The sequence below is a fragment of the Equus quagga genome, chromosome 13, assembly GCF_021613505.1.
Source record: "Equus quagga isolate Etosha38 chromosome 13, UCLA_HA_Equagga_1.0, whole genome shotgun sequence".
Lineage (NCBI taxonomy): Eukaryota > Metazoa > Chordata > Mammalia > Perissodactyla > Equidae > Equus > Equus quagga.
In genome coordinates this window covers 68,949,856-68,969,374 of record NC_060279.1, presented here as the reverse complement: position 1 = coordinate 68,969,374, position 19,519 = coordinate 68,949,856, and the positions used below count along the sequence as shown (strand labels likewise).

General features: G+C 38.2%; 1 protein-coding gene across 1 annotated transcript in view; it reads right to left on the bottom strand.

The window, feature by feature from the left end:
* The window catches only part of CNTNAP4 (contactin associated protein family member 4), a 195,497-nt gene that overhangs the window by 147,203 nt on the left and 28,775 nt on the right, over positions 1–19,519 (bottom strand). Inside the window, exon 2 of the mRNA XM_046682909.1 lies at positions 17,867–18,060. Coding sequence (XP_046538865.1) covers positions 17,867–17,992 — 126 coding nt within the window. The 5' untranslated portion in view covers positions 17,993–18,060. The remainder of the gene's footprint in view (positions 1–17,866; positions 18,061–19,519) is intronic.

The window sequence follows — 19,519 nt, the reverse complement described above, 5'->3', positions numbered from 1 at the left end:
TTGCACGTCCTTCTAGTTGTGGCATGTGGGACGCCGCCTCAACATGGCCTGATGAGCAGTGCCAGGTCCGCGCCCAGGATCTGAACCGGCGAAACCCTGGGCCGCCGCAGCAGAGCACTCGGACTTAACCACTCGGCCACGGGGCCGGCCCCAAGATTTTTTTTGTCAATAGGGTCTAAAACAGTAAGGGTAGACCAATCGCTGTGTTTCAAAGTTACTTAAAATAATTCCTTTCTGGTGCTGATGCCCTTAACATAGAGGTTTTTTGTTTCATTTTATTTTCAGTTTTCAGAAATAGCTTTTTAAATTTTATTTAGTTTTGGTGGACAATTATTAACTTATGTATATTGCTTCATAGTCAAGTCTAAAAAACAGTATATTCAGAAAAGTCTAGATTCTATCCCTTTTCCATCCTTCCCCCATAGGTTATTATAGAGGTAACATTTAAAAAAAAAATTCTTGCTTATCCTCCCATTTAATTAAAAAATATAAGCAAATATATAAATATATGTGTGTATTTCCATTCCCTTTATTTAAATTAATGGCAGTAGACCCTACCCATTGTCTCCACTTTGTCTTTGTCAAGGTAATCAAACAAATGTGAGGGGTAGAGGAAAGCCACATGTTAATCTTTTTAAATGACCTTCAGCCTTGGAGAGTTACCCAGATGAAAGTGGTGATCCCATGAAGGAAGGGGAAACAGAGTGCAGGACATCCTACAGGAAACATCGGAGCCCTTTCCAATCTCATTCCTCAGGTATCACTGGCGACCTGCTTTCTCCTTCCCCTAGCATGATGTCAGAATTATTACTACGACCTCTCGTGGAGAGAGCCGTACATCTCTCAGAGTCTCTCCTGGGAAAAGACTTGGGTTGAGGAGCCAGGAAGCTTATTGTATCTTGCATCAAGTGTCAGCTTTGGGCACTCGCTCCAAAGACATGTGAGTGGCCTCTGTGTTAACGTCTCTATGCTGTATTTGGGAGAATGTCAACTCACAAAAAAACAGTTTCTTTCATTAAAATTGTTAGAGTTTAAAATTCAGCCCATCTGATGAAATGCATTTTGGGGGAGACAGTGTGAAAGTATTGATAATTTCCAGAGAAAGTTTTAGGAAAAAATAATTGCAGGTAAATGATAATAGGCAATAGAGAAAAGAGATTCTAAGGGAAGGAGAAAAACTCGGGCAAGCTGCAGAGCACAATTACAGAGGAGAGCAACAGAAGACAAGCTCTAGGGGAGGTCAATAGTCAATAACAACATAATAAGAATTATAATAGCAGACATCTAATTTAAAAGAAAGTAACTGAGTTCATGATGGGTCATAATTTTTTCTTAGCATTCAAAGGTGCACATATTGATGCTTGTGGTGTGGAAAAAGCATCCTATATCTGACTTCCTGAGCACACACTGGCTCTATCCTTGGTAACTGCTACATCATCAGAACTTTTAAATATTTATGGATGGTTCAAGTACAAATTGTTCAGTTCCAAGCATTGTCTACTGGTAAGAAGACAGCCCTCCAGCTATACAGAAGTAATATCTCTACTTACAAATAAGCAATTGATGAATGTTTTCAAGAAAAAAAAAAATCCCCTACTCACAATCCATTTCAAAGTCATCTCTTAGTCATCTTATCATTACACTTTGTTCAGGTCTATTCACATAATTGTGTGCATTTAAAAAAAGGGGGAAACGCAGAAAAAAATTACAGAATACAAAATGCACCTATCATTTCCCCTTTAAAGTATAGTAACACTGATTTCAAAGTAATCTTGCAATCTGAAAGAAAGCATGGGAACTTAATTCTTTTCATCAATGAGACCGAGACTGATTATGTGATACAGACAGGCCTGGAATCAGCTTATAAAAATCCTAGTCCTGTATGCCCATGACAGGAGAAGTATGATTCCCTCAGCAACAGGTATCTGTCATCACCCTCAGCCCCACCTGATTTCCACATTAGATGCCACAAACCCTTCAGATATTATCTTACTCAAATTAAAATAAATTATAGTGTATGTCCTCTAGTCCTTAATCCATGGGGTCATTTTGAACGCATTTTCTAGCAGAACATAATGGACCTAGAATGTTTCGAGATACTGCAGTAAACCTGAGTTTCAGTTGATAGAATATTTTTCTCAAAAAGTATACAGAACATTCACTACATAATTCTGACTTCCTACATCAATCATTTGGTGTAGGAACTTTGAATGTCATTAAACTAACCAGACAAACTCATAGTCAAGGACTTCACACCCTGAGGTCATCAAGATGTACACCATTATATAAATGTTAAGCTTATCTTTTTAAATCTGAACTTAAGCATAGAGAAATCCTTCACATATCATTAACCCAAGCACAGTACAGGAAGCCAGAATATTACACATCCATGAATCAATTTAGAGAAAAGATGAGGACCATTGTCCTGGTCAGAACCAGCTAAGATCAGTCAGTAATGATTGAAACTGATGTGTGTGCACAAAACTACTAAATCAGAAGCAGAATATCGGAAGGCACTGAAAAGATAATGTCACAGCTTGGTTAATCTCCAGTTCCACTGGGAAGAAAAGCATGATTAATAGATGCATCTCACATGAATGATAAAACAGCATCTGAGTAGGTAGGTTGTGACCTCTGGCTGCAATGTCCAAGGGGGAATGGCAGTAATAAGACAAAATTGGTAAGAGGAAGAGTGGCATATTTTGGAATTGACTCAGCTAACATCAGAAATGGAAAAAGACAGAAAGCAAAACTAATGCCAACTCCAAATCTCAAAGAAAGTTTAAGTGATAAAATAAACTTTACAACTTAAATTTTTAATGGAAAAGAAAATTATAAATAGAATGCGTACTAGTAAAGGAAAACTCTCTAACCTCTAGATGTGGTGTAAGGTGTTAGAGTTCCTGTTAATTTCACTCTCTTTCAGGATATGTGAACTTCCCCGGCGTGCCTCCCAGAGTCACTCCCAAAAATCATGATCCTCTTGCATTCTTTCCACCTATTTCCCACGTCCTTCTGTGAATTGGAGTGATTTGTTAAGGACCAGAAAGCAGGGCTCAGATTTAATTATATCCTGCAATAGCTGAGGAATGGGGCAGAGTGAAAGGCATCTGTGATGGTTAATTTTATGTGTCAACTTGACTGGGCTAAGGGATGCCCAGAGAGCTGGTAAAACATTATTTCTGGGGGTGTGTGTGTGTCTGGGGGGGTGTTTCCAGAAGAGATTAGCACGTCCCATGAAATCCAAATTAGCACCTTGGGACCTAAAGTGAGGTTTGGTCAATTTTCCCAAATGCTGTATTTCCACGGAGTCAGTAATTATTTTTATAGTTCTTCTGTCAATTCCATATAATTTTTCTTTCTTCCTCATGAAAATAAGCCAACGAAAGAAAAAAAGAGAGAAAACATATCCCTTGTCCTTTTTCATGAATGTCAGCTGGCTATAGCAAATTCGGCCCCTCCTGGCTTGCGTCCTCTCCCAACTACAGGTCACTTCCTCACCTTCATTGCAGCCTTCTCAGCGACTCTCTTCTTCAGTGTCCTCTGGATGACCCATAAGACACCCTGGACTTAAATGGCCTTCATATGCTCTTCTTCAACACTTCCCTGTTCACACTTCAGTTCTTAATCATTTCCTTTGATCGGACATCTTTGAAACTGTAAATGCTTATATTCTATTCTTTGATCCTAGACCACTAGATCTTTCCAGCTCTCCCACTCCCCTCCTCCCATTCTTATTTGCTTTTCAGCCTCAATAACTCCACTCTTCCTCTGACTCTGTGATAACTAATTTTATGCGTCAACTTGACTAGGTCACAGTGCCCAGACAGTTGGTCAAACACTATTCTAGATGTTTCTATGAAGGCATTTTTTTAGATGAGATTAACATTTAAATCAGTTGACTTTCGAATAAGGCAGATTACTCTCCATGATGTGGGTGTGCCTCATCCAATCAGTTGAAAGCCTCGGTAGAAAAAGACTGATCTTCCCAGAAGAAGAGGGAATTCTGCCAGCAGACTGCTTTGGACTTGAACTGCAACTCTTCCCTAGGCCTCCAGCCTGCCAGCCTACCTTGCAGATTTTGGACTTGCCAAACCACCACAGTCACATGAGCCAATTCTTTAAAATAAATCTCCATACATCCTGTTGTTCCATTTCTCTGGAGAACCTTGACAAATACAGTCTTCCATCCACCTCCCTTGACTTCACTTCCTCCCGTACACGGTGCTAATTCTATGATACTTTCCTTCCTCCACACTTTTGTCAGCCCATATGTCTCCTTGTCCCAGTGTCCTCCCACCACAGTATCCCTATAGTTCCAATCCTGCATCAAACTAAGAATCTATCTCCACTGCTCCTGCACATGGGCAGCTGCCCTCAGTGGCAGAAAACCAAATGACAGCACGTACACATGCCCCATTTGTGGTCTCCAGCCCACGCTGGCTTCTCAGTGCCATGTGGGGATTCCTTCCCTAGACGGCACCATTCTCACTTCTCCCTCTTTGTTCTCAGTAAATACAGGACCTTTCTGCACATCGATGGTCCTTTCTACAGACTGAAGTTCAAGCTCATCTTTACTTTTTTCTTCTTCTTTCCTAAGAATATATGTCTCTCTTCCAAGCCAATTGTGATCTGGATCCCCTTGCTCCATCAACCACCCTCTGGAATCATCTTCATGTTCAACTCGTTGACCTCCATGGGCTTCACCACTCAAGCTATAATCACACTCAAGTCTCTCCACTAACAAATTCTCTATTTGTCTATGCATCACTCATCCCCGTCTCTTGATTGCCATTCCATTCCCCTCCTCTACACAGCCAACTACTAGGAACAATATTTGCCATTTCCTCTCCCCTCCTCCTTATCATGTTTCCTTTCCAAAAACTACTGCATTCAGCCAGGCATTTACTCTCACCTTTTAGTTGAATTGCTGATAACTTGAGATCTCTTGTGAATTTTGCATAAGGCTTTTTTTTTTCATTTCATTTTGCAAAGTTTCCTTCCTTTCTTCCTTCCTTCTTTTCTCCCTCCTTCTCTTCCTTCCTCCCTTCCTCTCTCTCTCTCCCCTCCCCCAACTCCTCCTCCTCCTTCTCATCTTCTTATGTATTTAATTTTTGCACACTTCTTTCAGGGTATATTATTGCTATGCTCATTCTACAGAGGAGGTAAAAGCAACGTGCCCAAGGTAAAAGCTTGTATGAGTTGGAGCCTGCATCTGAAGGCATGCAATCTGAGAGCAGAGATGGCATCTTTAACTGACACCCATAGCCTCCCATCTCGCCCTCCTTTTGCATGCTATAGCTCTGGTACTTTAAAATGGACTTGATTGGACATTTCAACTATTCAAGTCACTCTAGGCTCAGAAAAGAGAAACAGGACCATTATTTCCAGAAAGCCACTGTAAGCAAGCATGCATACAGAAATTGAGGCAGTGCTGACGGTGTTTGCTACCCTTGCCCAGATGATCAGATCCAGTCATGTTGACTCTGTTCCCAATCCAGGAGCCTTGGGAGGGTAAGTTTCAATGGAGAAGAGGAGAGGATGATTCATAGGGACTTTCGCTAGAGCAGAGGTAAGAGAAAGATTCTATCGTGTGGTTCAACATGAAAAACATACGGATTTCCATGGCAAAAGACTCCAATGCGATGCCCTATACAAAGTTCAAAGTAGAGCGAGATAGAAGGAATATATTTCATGAATATACGCTTGTTCTAATCACACAAAATGCACTTCCTTGCTGGTGAAAATTCCTTTTCAAAAACTTGTGCTATTATCAAGTGTATACGTTATTCAGCTCAGATGGATTAAGTACTCAAAGGCTAAGAAGTTAAAAGTACAAACTAAGAAAGAGCAGCCCATATGGAAATTCAATGTTTATGTGCATATGTATCCAAAGGGTTTGATTTTACTGAAAAAAAGGAGACTGCACAGACCAACTTCTTTCTAATTTAGAGAAGTGTCAGTATTTACCTATCATCTTTAAAGAGAGCATAAATATCACTACGAGCTTAATTAATTCATGTATTTATTCTAATCTAAAGATCGAAAACCTATTCCCAAAGTGACATATTGAAATTCGTTTTTTTTACCTTTTTTATTTCAGAGTGTACACATGGAGCCGCTCTTACCATAATAGCTTTGTAGCTCTTGGGACAATTTTATGCAACTTTCCACAAACTTACTAAAATAAACACAAGTTTTTTCCTGAAACTGATATTCCCCAGCCCACCCTCAACTCATGATGACTCTGACATATTGTAATAAAGCCATTGCTCCCTGAGGATCTCTTTTCACTGCTCCAGCAATTTTTCTCTTCTCTCTCTCTTATTGAAAAAGAACCCTATTATTGAGGCCGGCCCAGTGGCATAGTGGTTAAGTTTACGCGCTCTGCTTCAGCAGCCCATGGTTCATGGGTTTGGATCCCAGGCACAGACCTATACACCACTCATCAAGCTATGCTGTGGCAGTGTCCCACATACAAAATACAGGAAGACTGGCACAGATGTTAGCTCAGCAATAATCTCCCTTGAGCGAAAAAAGGAAGATTGACAACAGATGTTAGCTCAGGGCCAATCTTCTTCACCAAAAAAAAAAAAAAACCTACTATTAAGTACTTAAAATGTTCAAGGCTCCAAAAGGAAGACAACCTTTCAGGATGAGAGATTAATAATAACAATAAGAAATACAGAATGGAAGATAAGAGTTCAAAGCCAAAAAAAATTTTCATCTGCACAACACAATCCAAATATGATTTCTTTGGAACTGCATCTTTCTGATTCATAGACACAGCTATGGAGAATATTTCCTAGTATTTTTGCTTCCTGTTTTCCTCCTTTCATATTGACGGCTACTTTTGGACAAATGCCCTAACACTTGGATCTTTCTAGAGCATAGCTCTTCCAAATCAACCAAACAGTTATTCTTTGTGAACATTTCTAAAGGGAGTGAATGCAGAAAACATAAAGAGAAAATTGTAGACAATGCCAACTTAGAAGTATGACTCCTAAAGGCAAATGGAAATACGGATAGATAAAGCCATATGGTTAGAGTCCTGGTTCTTATGACTAAGAGGTTTTTTTACACATGTATACAAAATATCAGACGGATGCCCTCATCTCAGTACATACACCGACCTCTGCATCATAAACCTGCAAACATATCACCAGATTACTGTATTTTGGATTTGAAGTAAGTAATCGCAAAACAGCCTCCTTTTACTGTTATGGTATTATTGATATCTATTCTAAACCACATTAGCAAAAGAGCACAGTGTTCTCCTCTCCTAGGAATTCATAGCCTTAATTAAGAAATGCTCATACTTTTTAAGAAAGACGGTGTACATAGTATGTGTTTTAACCAGTAGCAGTAGGGTATTTATTTGTCAAGTGTATAATTTGGAATAAAGGAAAACATACACATAGAGTGAAAGAGAATGAAAAGTATATGAAGGAGTTTGAAATTCAGTCAATTAAGGTTATACGAACCATGCAAAGTAATCCAGAAAGACTCCCTGGAAATAACACTATTGCAGATGTCATTGGAAATAAGACCCCAGAGATGAGTTAGTGAATACTGGAAAAGTGATGGGCAGAGGGGACTAGAAAGTAAATGGTTGGAAGGCCCTGAGTTGGAAAGATGACTTGAAGTATATTTGGCAAGCATGCGTCAGATAAACGAAGAGCATGCCCCAGAAGAGAAGTGTGAAAGTACAAGAAACCTTGGTGGACATCCTATGAGCATTCATTCAGCATCTGAGACTGGGGCTGTGGTAAACAGGGAAGCCGCCAATGAAATGCGCCAGGTTTAGAGAGGGACAGAGCCATCAGCTCTGCCAGCCAAGCAAAACATTTCAATGAAATATGGGAGCATGATGTTTTTTGCACACCAAACGCGTGTAACAGCTCCATCCAAGAAACAACAATAGATGTGTATTAATCCACATATACACTCTTCTACCTGGTCCTCTGCAGTGAGCCGTGGCACTCACCTGTAAAATGATGAGGAACAGAGCCATGCCATCTTTCTCACATAGAAAGCAAATCTATACTTTGAACTACTATACATATTCCGAGAAACCAGAAAAAATTGAATCCATAATTTATTAAAGATAGCATCATTCTACTGCTTTAGAGCAGATTATGTGTGAAAAATGACCCTAAACCAATGATGTAATCTTCACCACGGATTCCCTTCTTTTGCTATGTTGAAATACTGTTCTCTGCTAGCTTTGCATACTCATGAATATTAGCAGGAGGGAAGAGAGCTAAATGTAAAACTTTATAAACACGGCACTATGTTAACATGAACTTAGGTGGAAACTTACTATCTTAAATCTCAATTTCTTCACTATCAAAATATTACTGATCTACTTTCTTTCTGGGTTGACAGGGGAGCGTGCAATTTTACAACTGAAAGGAAAGGAGAGATCACTCAGTAAGTACCTGGATTCTACCTGCACCCTCATTCTGGAAGTGAAGAAAGAGAAGCTCCAAGAGATGAGCTGTGCTTAGTAACATCCCTTCTTAGGTTTCTACTGGTCATTTGTTTGCTTCACTCGGAACCACGTTACCACTGTTTCCCTGCTCTGTTCTGAGACACAGGAGGGTTGAATGATGTAGCCTGAAAATCCTACGCTCCTGTATTAGCAAGCTTCCACCTGACACTAGAGAGAGATTGGTAAGTGAAAGGAAGAGAGGAGCCAGCATATTCCTCCCCACTCTTGCTCTGCCTTAGGTGGCTTCTCAGTAGTGGCTGAGTTTTTTACAGGGCTCCTCCTCCCAATGGACACCGCTTGCTTCCATAATCCTCTATTGAGCAGCTCCCGCCATGATTCTAGCACTAACTGGGCAATGTCAGCCTCTAAGCTCTGGAAATACCACCTTCTCGTTACTCCTCCAGCTGTTAGAATAATAGTATCTTCCAGGTATTGCTAAGCTCTGAGTTGCCTCACCGCCTCACCGTTGGCTAATCACCTTTTCCATCACCTGTACCCAATTTCCTAGGATGACTTCGAGGTTTCAGATGCCGGAAATAATTTCTGTTTTTCTAACTGGGCACTGACTCAGAGACCAATTTAGCATCAGAACTAAGGTGTTTTTCTATTCTGTCATAATATGATCAAAGATTTGATGACGTGCTGCCCGTATAAGTGCCACCAACCATTACATAAATGTAAATATATATTTTAAACTACTACTAAAATAAATATTAAAAAATAACATACGATGCTTCATATTGATGGCTCCCATAGGCTTTATACTATCAATAAATGTTACAGTATGTCATATAACAAGTAGGAAATATCCATTATCTATTTTTCTCAAAAATTTGATAATTGGATTATTTCCTATCCGTTCTCCGCTGTTACGCTTTGTTTCTTTCACTTGCAGACTGCTTTATCCCATTTGAAACCTCATATAAATCTATTCTTTACCAGTGCTTTTAATAAATATATATTCTATCCATTGCCCCCATCTCTTCCTCTTCACTCCTTAAGATTCTTTTTTAAGTCTCAAATGACAGCTCACTTCAAAATTGTACATTAGTTTTGGAATTCGCTCCAGAAGTAGCCAGTATATTCTTACATCATCCGTTTTTGGTGGGCATAAATTATTCCATTGTGTGGAGGTACCATAATTTCCTGAAGCAAATGATCTACTGCTGGTGGACTGGATCAATATTATTTTGCTATTATAGACAATGTTGCAATGAATATCCTTGCATATGTTTCTTTTGCACAGCGCAAGCGAATTCACAGGATAAATCTCCCTTCCTTCAATACACTAAAAACATTCGTTACCTTCTCAAGAGTTTGTACCTCTTTATTCTCCCAACGGCAGAATTTGAGAGACCCTTTTGCCCCATGCCCCATGGCAATGTTTTCCGTGTCTTGAGTCATTTGAGTTCTCCTTCAAAGTGTTGCTTTCATAACACGTGATATTTGAACATATAGCATAGGGGATACTAAAGCCGGATTCCTGGGGATCAAAACCTTGCCTTGGAAATATGTGGCCTTGGGAAAATAACCTCACCATCCCTCCATGTTCTTAAATACAAACTGAGCATTATCACAGTATGTAACTCACTGGGTTTTGAAGATTAATTGAATAAATACATATAACACATGTAGAATAGCGCCTGGCGTGTACTAAGTTTTTAATAGGTGTGCATTCTTCTTGTTTTTTAAATGCTTTTCTTTAAAATTCATTTTTAGCTTATTCTTATATTAAATAGTAGTATTCATAATACCATGAGTTTGATGTAGCAATTAAAAAAAAATTTTTTAAGTCATTACATTACGTTAAATGTATAACTATTAAAATTAAAGAAGATATTATTTTGTTATACACCACAGTTTAGAAAATAACATCATAGGGGCCGGCCCGGTGGCTGAGTGGTTAAGTTCACATGCTCTGCTTCGGTGGCCCAGGGTTTCGCTGGGTCGGATTCTGGGGGTGGACATGGCACCGCTCGTCAGGCCATGCTGAGGTGGCGTCCCACATAGCACAACTAGAGGCACTCACAACTAGAATATACAACTATGTCCTGGGGGCTTTGGGGAGGAGAAGAAAAACAACAACAACAAAAGATTGGCAACAGATGTTAGTGCAGGTGCCAATCTTAAAAAAAAAAAAAAAAAAAAGAACGTCATAAATAACACTGGCTCCAAGATTCTCATTTGTTTCCATCTTTTAGGAAGTGTTACCTGGTAGCTGTTTTAATTTGCATTTCTTCAACATTGAATGAGGTTGAGCACACTTTTACATATTTAGATATTATGTTTTCCTTTCTATGAAACGCGTTTCTATTTTGCCTCCTTTTAAAAAAAAATAAAGCTTTATTTTTTATTCATTTTAAAGAATGTTTGTATCTGTGCTAACAGGATTTTCTGGGATGATGAATATGTTCTATAACTGCACTGATACAGTAACCACTGGCTTAAGACAGCTATTGAGCACTGAAAATGTGGCTATATGACTGAGAAACTTTATTTTTAATTTTATTTCATTTTAATTAATTGAATTTTAAATTGAAACAGCCCTATAGAGCCAGTGGCTGCCATAGTGAACAGCATTGCTTTAAATATTAAGAAAATTGAGTCTTTCTCATTGGAAGGACAGGGTTAACATCTGGTTTACAGCTTTTTTTTACTTAGCCTTGATCATTAGCCAAATCCTTCTCGCAACATATACTCAAGGAACGTTCAAGAGTATACTGGATCTAGGATGAATCGGCACCCTGCTGAGTATGTTTTGCACTGAACTAAGCATCTGTACTTGGTTGTCAAGTTTGTTTATTGAGTCATCCAACGGTGCCCACACTTTGCAGCAAATTGGTAGTATTTTTCAAAATCACAATACCCTGGTTCCCATCCCCAAATATTATTTAATTGGCATGGATGCTGTCTGGGCATCAGAATTCAAATGTGCAGTAAAATTAGGGAACCACAAACATAACCAGTGATCAGTGGCTAACCTGGGACTGATGAGATGCAGGTACACCTCATCGCCATCACATAGGCTAAGAGCATTTTCTAATTTAGACTGTTTCTTTTAATATTGTTTATGCCATTTTTCATGTAGCTTCCGAATATTACCTAATTTTTCATCTTTTCCCCTATGGCATCTGAGTTTGCTTCTCTTGCTTAAAAGATACGCCCCTTCCAATATTATATGTGTATCTATACATTGTCCTACTTTTTCTTTCAATACTTTCTTTCTGTGTCTGTACTGTTTTTAAATATTCAGTTCATCTGGAATCTATTTTGATAGAAAAATACTATTTATTTTTCTAGAAGGTATAGCTTACCAAGTTCCATATTGACTAATTTACACTTCCTCACATATTTTCAATGCTACAACTACCTTAGGCAAATCCCTAAATGTATTTGGACTTAGTAACGGATGTTCTATTGTGTTCTTCCACTATGTTTTAACATGCCACTATCAATGTGTTTTAATCAACACAGATTTATAAAATATTCCTAATGTAGATTCTCCTTACTACCATTATTTTTGCTAACTAACATCTATTTCTTCATACATACTTTTTATGTACGAAATTCAGAATGATTTCATTTGTATGGGTTATTTTAGGTAGAATAAGTAGCTTTATAATCTTGTTTTCTATTTCAAAATATATATATCAATGCATTTAATCAAGTCTCCTTTTATGTCCTTTAGTAACATTTTAAACATTATTTTCATATATTGTGTACATTTTCTTTTAAGCTTTTTCCTTGATATTTATTGATTTTTGGTTCTATTTTAACTAGCGTATGTATTCCTTTTATATTGTATACCTAGTTATTTATACATAGGAAGATAAATTGCTGATTTTAAAATTAATTTTACTGTTAGGCACCTTACTGAATTATCTTTTTAAAAGACAGTAAGATAATTCTCTTAGATTTTTAAGGGATATATTGTATCAATACCAAATCTTATCTCCACCTTTCTAGCTTTATGTATTTTTCTATCTTCTTCTCTGATTAAAATACGCTTCAGAAGTCTGGAAATTAAAAATGTAAAATTAGGGCAGAGAGCTTAATGCATTCGTTTTCTAGAAGACCAGTTGTCCAGGTCTTAAAGGACAATAGAGAAACATTTCAAAATGACAGAATTTCTTCCAAGAGAGAAGAACTTCATATGTGACCTCCTGGGACTGAGGAGTAAGAAAAGCCAGAAGTAGCCATCTCCAACATCATGTCACAGCAATGACAAGAGGGAATGGAGAAAAGGGGGTGATGTTGTTGTCACTGAACTGTCACTGGGTAGAATGTGAGATACAAGTTGTAAAGTGTTTTTAAAACACGTTATTCTCTGGTTGATGATTTGAGAATGATCTTGAATGTGAGGGAGCACTCTGAAGAGGGCACCAAATCAAATCTCCTGCTAACTCTAATCACTCTCTTCAAATGATTTTTCTTGTGCTCACTTAGAGACAGATGAATTTGAAGAACATGAAGCAACATTACCATTTATCATCATTTATCTTATATCACTGTATATGTGTAACTACAGTTCACGGGAGTTCATATATTTTTTGTACATTACATATTGTTATAAGGTTTCAATATGTGTGTCCAAAGAAGGCTATGAGGAAGGACTGACATAACATGCTATAGAATGGGCACAGATGCAACAAGGTACAATAAGCCAAACGACTTGATAGAGAAGGCGCCTAGCAAACTCACGTTCTGATTCATGATTGACGCCACATTAAAAACCCAAATGCAGCCACCTTTTCCCATGCGCTATAGGTTACTCACTTTCAAAAGGGTGGAGAACTCACAGTTAAATAGAAATATAAACAAGAGATTCCCTAAGGATACAGACTGCTAATGTAGACTTCCAATAAAAATGTCTTTTTTGGTATTCGAGTAGAGTCAGTGTTGAAGGGCAGAAGCAGCTTAAGGCTTTCTCTAGGCATTTGCCCAAGCACTGAGGCAAGTATTGCAATGTATTAAGCTTGTTGAGTTGACATGTTGACATACACGGCATTAGTGCTGTTGTACTTTATATCACCACAGATGATTTCTGTAGACTTAGGGCACCAGAATAGGGCTCCACATAGGGCTGGGAGAGATGCGCCTCGCAAGGCGGGCAGTCCACCAGGGTCACAGTACGCCTCCCACTTGTATTTCTGCCTCCTGGGGTTTCAACTCAACTCCCCCAGTCACTTATTTATTTGACTAAAGGAAAATACATGCTAAAATCTTTGCAGGCAGTGTTTCTGCCCTGTATGGCTTATAGAGCTGACAACTCAATCAGTCACAGTGATAATAATGGCATGAATATTTTGTGACAGGTGATACTTCTATCTAATTGACTATACTATGTCACAGGGGCTCTCTGACCTTCATCAGCCAAACCCAACCACAACATTAGACACTTCTAATTAAAAAACAAAAACAAAGTTATACTAACTTTAGAAATATGCTACAGGTATTTTTTGTTTGAAAAATCAAGTACAATTGAAATCCATAAAATGTCAACAATTCCTGTGCATAACAATCACATTTACTTAAATAATTCGTAAAATTGGCGCCATCTCAATCCCCGCCCTTGTAGTCTGCATTATAAAAGAACCTTGGGCATGTATCAGAGAGAATTTGGATAATTTGACTGTAAAGTTCCCGCACATGTTGAACTACTTAAAATAATTTCTAAGATGTTAGTTTCATGAAGTTTCAGCAATTGTTCTTAAATGAGTGAAAATTATACCTTACATTTACTTTTTCAATCACTTACAATAAACTGGCTGAAAAGTCTTTTAATCACAGATGTTAAGGGATTTTATTTTGTCTTCGATTTGAAGGGAAAATTTTAGTAGCTTGCATTTTCTAGTTTTTTGTAAAATATTTATAGGCCATCTAGTAGAGTACTTTGTATAAATTACATTTATGAGCACTGGACTAAAAATTTGACTCTAAAGAAATGTTTTAATGTGTAATTTTTTTTAATCTCATATACCTGTTAAGTTTACCATTCTATTAAATATGTACATGACCTGTAGAGATCATAATAAAACATTTTGTCTTTCTTTTTTAAAGATTATTTGTAAAAAGGAGGGGGGCATTTTATTAATTTTTTCAGGTATACAGAAGTCATTGTTCTCTCTAGCACTTAAAGTGGGATCAAATGAGGGGAGTATGAGGAATTTTCCTGCAGCATTTCAATTCATGTTGATGGGTTTTATTTTGTTTCTAAACTTATAACAATTGTCTTTTCTTCCTCTTTCCATCACAGACTTACACAATGCCTTAAGCATTTCCTAACTCTCTTTCATAGATTTATTTGTATCACCTGCAGCAGACTGTGAAGCTCTTAAAGAAAATTGGCATGTTTTGTATAATTTGTATACGTCCCATAATATCTAGAAGAACTGGGCAAAAATTACCTAAAAAAGAAAAAGAAGTTAAGAAATACATATTTGTAAAATGCAGCAAAGAGTTAGATTCCTTACTATGAACATCAGTTAAAAATTGTTCTTTGGCTAAAAAAATCCAAAATGAAGTGATCCGTGTTATTCCAGGTGAAAATGTCAAGATTCAGGGCACAAGTCACCACGTTTCATTCTGCCCGCACTGGCAAGTGCAGATTCACAGAGAGGGAGCCTCCCTCAGAGTGGGAGCTGAGGAGCTGTGGGATAGAAGAGAACCTTGCAGCCTGCCTGGGATGAACAGGTAGCATGAGTATATGTGTGTGTATGCATCAATCACCGAGGTTTGAGGATTTGGGGTGTTTTACCCACAGCCTCGCCTTACCTATTTCATGTGTGGTCAAGGTACCTGTTGCACCCAGTCTTAATCTTCATCTTGACATGCAAAGTTATCTACCAACTTTCTTTACCATATCCAAAATTATTATCCAGTCCTTTCCAAACTTGATAGTCCATTCTGACCAGTAATCTCACTGGTTATCACATGGGAAACCATATCTCTGGATAGCTCCAGGGCCCAAGCTTCACACTTCTCCAGCTTCATAGAGTCACTTCCTTAGTCATTCCATAGTCTAAGTTATAACGCTTTTTTCAAGAGCCATGTAAGCCCCGCTTTTCGACAAATTTAGTCTACAGTGATCTCCCTTTTCCAACAATTCCCAAACTTTAGGAGTCTGTATCTAACATCTGTGTGCTCCTCTGAATCATTCTTCGGTTTGTTCTGATGCACTTGATTTTTCAATGGCATTAACATGAGCTCTTTTAACGCCTCCCAGGATTTTGTAGGAAGTTAGGCACAGATTAGGAGATCAATATATTCAGATCTATTCATTCACAGATTGATTTTTTTCACTAATTCACTCAACAAATGTCAGGTGCCACACTTGATGCTGAATGCCAGAAATGCAAAGATGAGAAAGAGAAACTCTCTTCCATAAAAAAGTTCAAAATTTATAAGGGAGAGAGAAATGCACCATCCTAACTCTATATTAAACTGGTACAAAATAAATACGTTAAAAGGAAAAACTCGTGGAGGAGCAGGGAGTCACTTTTAGTTATTGTGGTCATAAAATTATCCTACAAGAAAGTGCATTTCTTTTATTCATTCATTCTCTCATTCATTCACTCAAGAAACATTTAGTATTTCCCACAGCATACCAAGTACTGTTACGATTTTGGAATGCTAAGACAAAAGGTTGGAAGATATAGTCTCTGTCTTCAGGGTGCTCACACTCAAGAGGGGAAGACAGTGACTAAACCAACAAATTATAGCATAGCCTAAAAAATAATATTACCTTGACAAATAATTGTGCTAGGTGCCATTTGCCTTTACATCAAATGGCTTGGCTTAAAGGCGTCATCCACGCCACTGTTTCACCCTGAGCACTTCACCTTTAACAGGAGTAAGCAAAAAAGCCAAATGGCACTGTCCAGAGTTGGCTTTCCCCAAGCTTGATTAATGGAAAAACAACTAATTTTCGTGGTTGATCTATCGTTTTAAAAAATGTCAAAAGCATACATTTTACTTAACACTGCTAAATATTAGCATGAATTAGCCCCTACTTATCCAGTTTAAAATCCAATGCTTATTTAGAAAAAGAATAAAGGAAAATCCAAACACTCTGTTAAAATAAACACCTCGTTAAGCTTTCATTGTTATTGGTTCATAATTACTGCTTATTTTATCTCCAGTTTGAATGGTTTTCATGGAGTTAATTCAACCGTAATATCTAGTTTTTCTTGCTCTTAGACACAGCTTCAACTTGCTTTGGATTTTAAGGCAACTTTTCTTAGAAAATGCTTATAGGCAACTTCTTCCAGCCCAAATGTCATTCTCACTAGAGGAAAAAGCAGGGCCACTTCTTCTCAATTCAATTTACCTCCATAAACACGCACCGAACGGCCCCGAAGTGCTTTAGAGATACAAAGGTGAGGCCATCACAGCCCATTTCTTCAATGAGTCTATCATGTACAACAGGGTTCCAGGAAGTTTCAGAAGACAGACAATTGACCGATCAAAGAAAATTATCATTATGTGCCCAAAGAGGCTTCCAAATGATTTACGTGCTAAGAATGATGCTTCATTGAGTTACTCATTTTCGCCAGTTCCAGCAGCTCAGCCAAAGGAAAATTAAAAAAAAAAAAAAAAATAGTTCTTTGATTGCAGCATCTTGTCCCTGGCCCACATAAGATCCTAACCAATACTTCCTTACATTAACAAAGAAGTGATTTTTTCACCACCAAGCCAACTTCCTTTAGCTTCCTTCAGCTTCCTTCTCCCATCAGGCGTTTATACACAGTCAGTTAACTACAAACACCAGCCACTTTACACAGCCTGCCTCCTTGTCAGTCTCTCTCTTTAGGGGCTGTACCCCTGTGCACAACACACAGCATTTTACATAATTACAGATTTTTAAAAGACTAGAGAGTAGTTTATATACAAATCACATACATGTATGTATGTGTGTACATACATCATATACATAAATGCTCCAAATACTATACACAAAAACCTCCATACACTAGAGAAGGAGGGAGATCTTCAGAAATCTCGGAGTCATCAGAGGAAATACGAGAAATAAATTCTTTTGACTGATCTTAAATAAAGACCATGCAGAATTACTATGTTATTGAACAAAACAAAATTTTTTATACAGGTTTTGTTTATTTCTTAGACTCCCACACTACTTAGTGAACGAATAAGGTTTTTTTTTTCAGTTTCTGAGGACTCCGTGAAATAAATTTACCTTTAGGATTTTCATGTGTACCATGAAATGTATTCAAAACTGCACATTAATGTATCTTCTCTTGAAAATTCTGAAGATTCTATTTCTCAACTTAGTTTAAGAGAGTCATTAACAACACGCAGACATGATTATATTTCTTTCCCAGAGAGACTACGTATTCTGTTAAAGAAACATACCCAGATGCTGTCCTCTTGTCGATATTGTTTCCAGTTCCTGCCACTGTCACTGAACATCAGGAGGTAGCTGGTCACCCAGTTGGAGCTCCCATATCCCCCTTGGGTGGCCACCGCGGTGATCTCCATTCTCTCTCCAAGGTCAATCTGCAACCACTGGTATTTGTTTGAGACAAGCGGAGACCAGCCACCAGCTCCTTTCGTGAAAACAGAAAAGGAGAAAATTGGCAAAGAATTAGTTAAAAATCTGTTAGTGGATTACAAACGCCAGTAAGATTGTATTCCTCCTCTATGGAACTTTAGCAAGTCAAATTTCCAGAATATGAAACTACCACCTTGTAGAAAAATCAAGAATTTAGTGTAAATGGATTGAGCCTATGTTAATTATGTTCATTTCTAGGTGTTATAACCTGTGACACTGAGGAGAACCAGGGTCTCGTTGAATGTTGAAAGAGCTCAATTCGACAGGGGGACACTCATGTCAACACTTGGAAATAGCATGTTTCCTGCCCCCATGCATGACTGGGTAATGATCAGCCTTCAATCATTGTTCACACTACGCTGGAACTAGAAAACTCCCTCTGATGCCTAATCATGTAGACTCCCCAGAGAAAGAAGAACAGCCTTGAGCCTGAGAAGACGAAAACAGTCAAGGAATAGTCCCTACCCTCTCTGTTATTACAGCCTTGTAGGAGGAACAGACATGGAAAAGCAAGTTTGAAACACAACATGAAAAACTTCAACGGTGAGGCACATGCAGGGAACAATAACACAATAAATGATGGAGAGTTCTATCCAGAGGGAGCTTGGAGCTCACTTACAACAATGTGTGAGAGAGCTTAAATTTTCAGGAATTTTGCAAGCTGATTGTTAAACATAGCCATCTTTGCAAGTGGCCATCATGGGAGTATTTAAACCACAGAGATTGGCAATCTCTACAAGTCAACACCCGCCCCCACCCCAGCCAGTTTACCAACACACCACCGGTGCTATCCTATCTGGGGAGGGAAAGGATGGTGGTGGGTGAGAGGATGGGGGAGGGGAAAATCACACAGAAGATCAGAGAGTAAGTCATGCTTGAGCACTCAGAAGTGACAAACAGAAGCTTGTTCTATATTCAAGGAAGTATGGGTGGCGCAGAATTTACCCTGTTTGTCTTGTTTCACACACACCAGAAAATTACAAATGTGACTGCTGTGTGTCTTGTTAAGATGTTTCATTCTTCCAGTTTAATATAATACTACTTTATTTGGGGAATTTATTTAAGTAATGCTGACATTGCTGACTGTGTAAGTAAAATACAACTACTGTAAACATCATGAAATAGGGTTTGACACATTCTTGAAGCCATAATCATCTAATATTCAATACTATTAAAATGCAACATCTATTACATAACACCCCAAATAAGAATATTCATACATGTTTTCTTTCTCCTATTCTTTTGCCATCCGCCTTGAGGCCCTGATAAGGTCTGACTTTAGATAGAAATTACCATTCATTTACACACCATTTTTCTTCAAGCATTATTCTTAACATCTGTGCCCTGCTTCATAAAACCCCAAGTACAGGCTCTAGTGCAAAGAGATGCTCAATAAATGTTTGCTAATATGGTGAGGCACATGCCACTGTGAAACCTACAAGGACACATCTGTG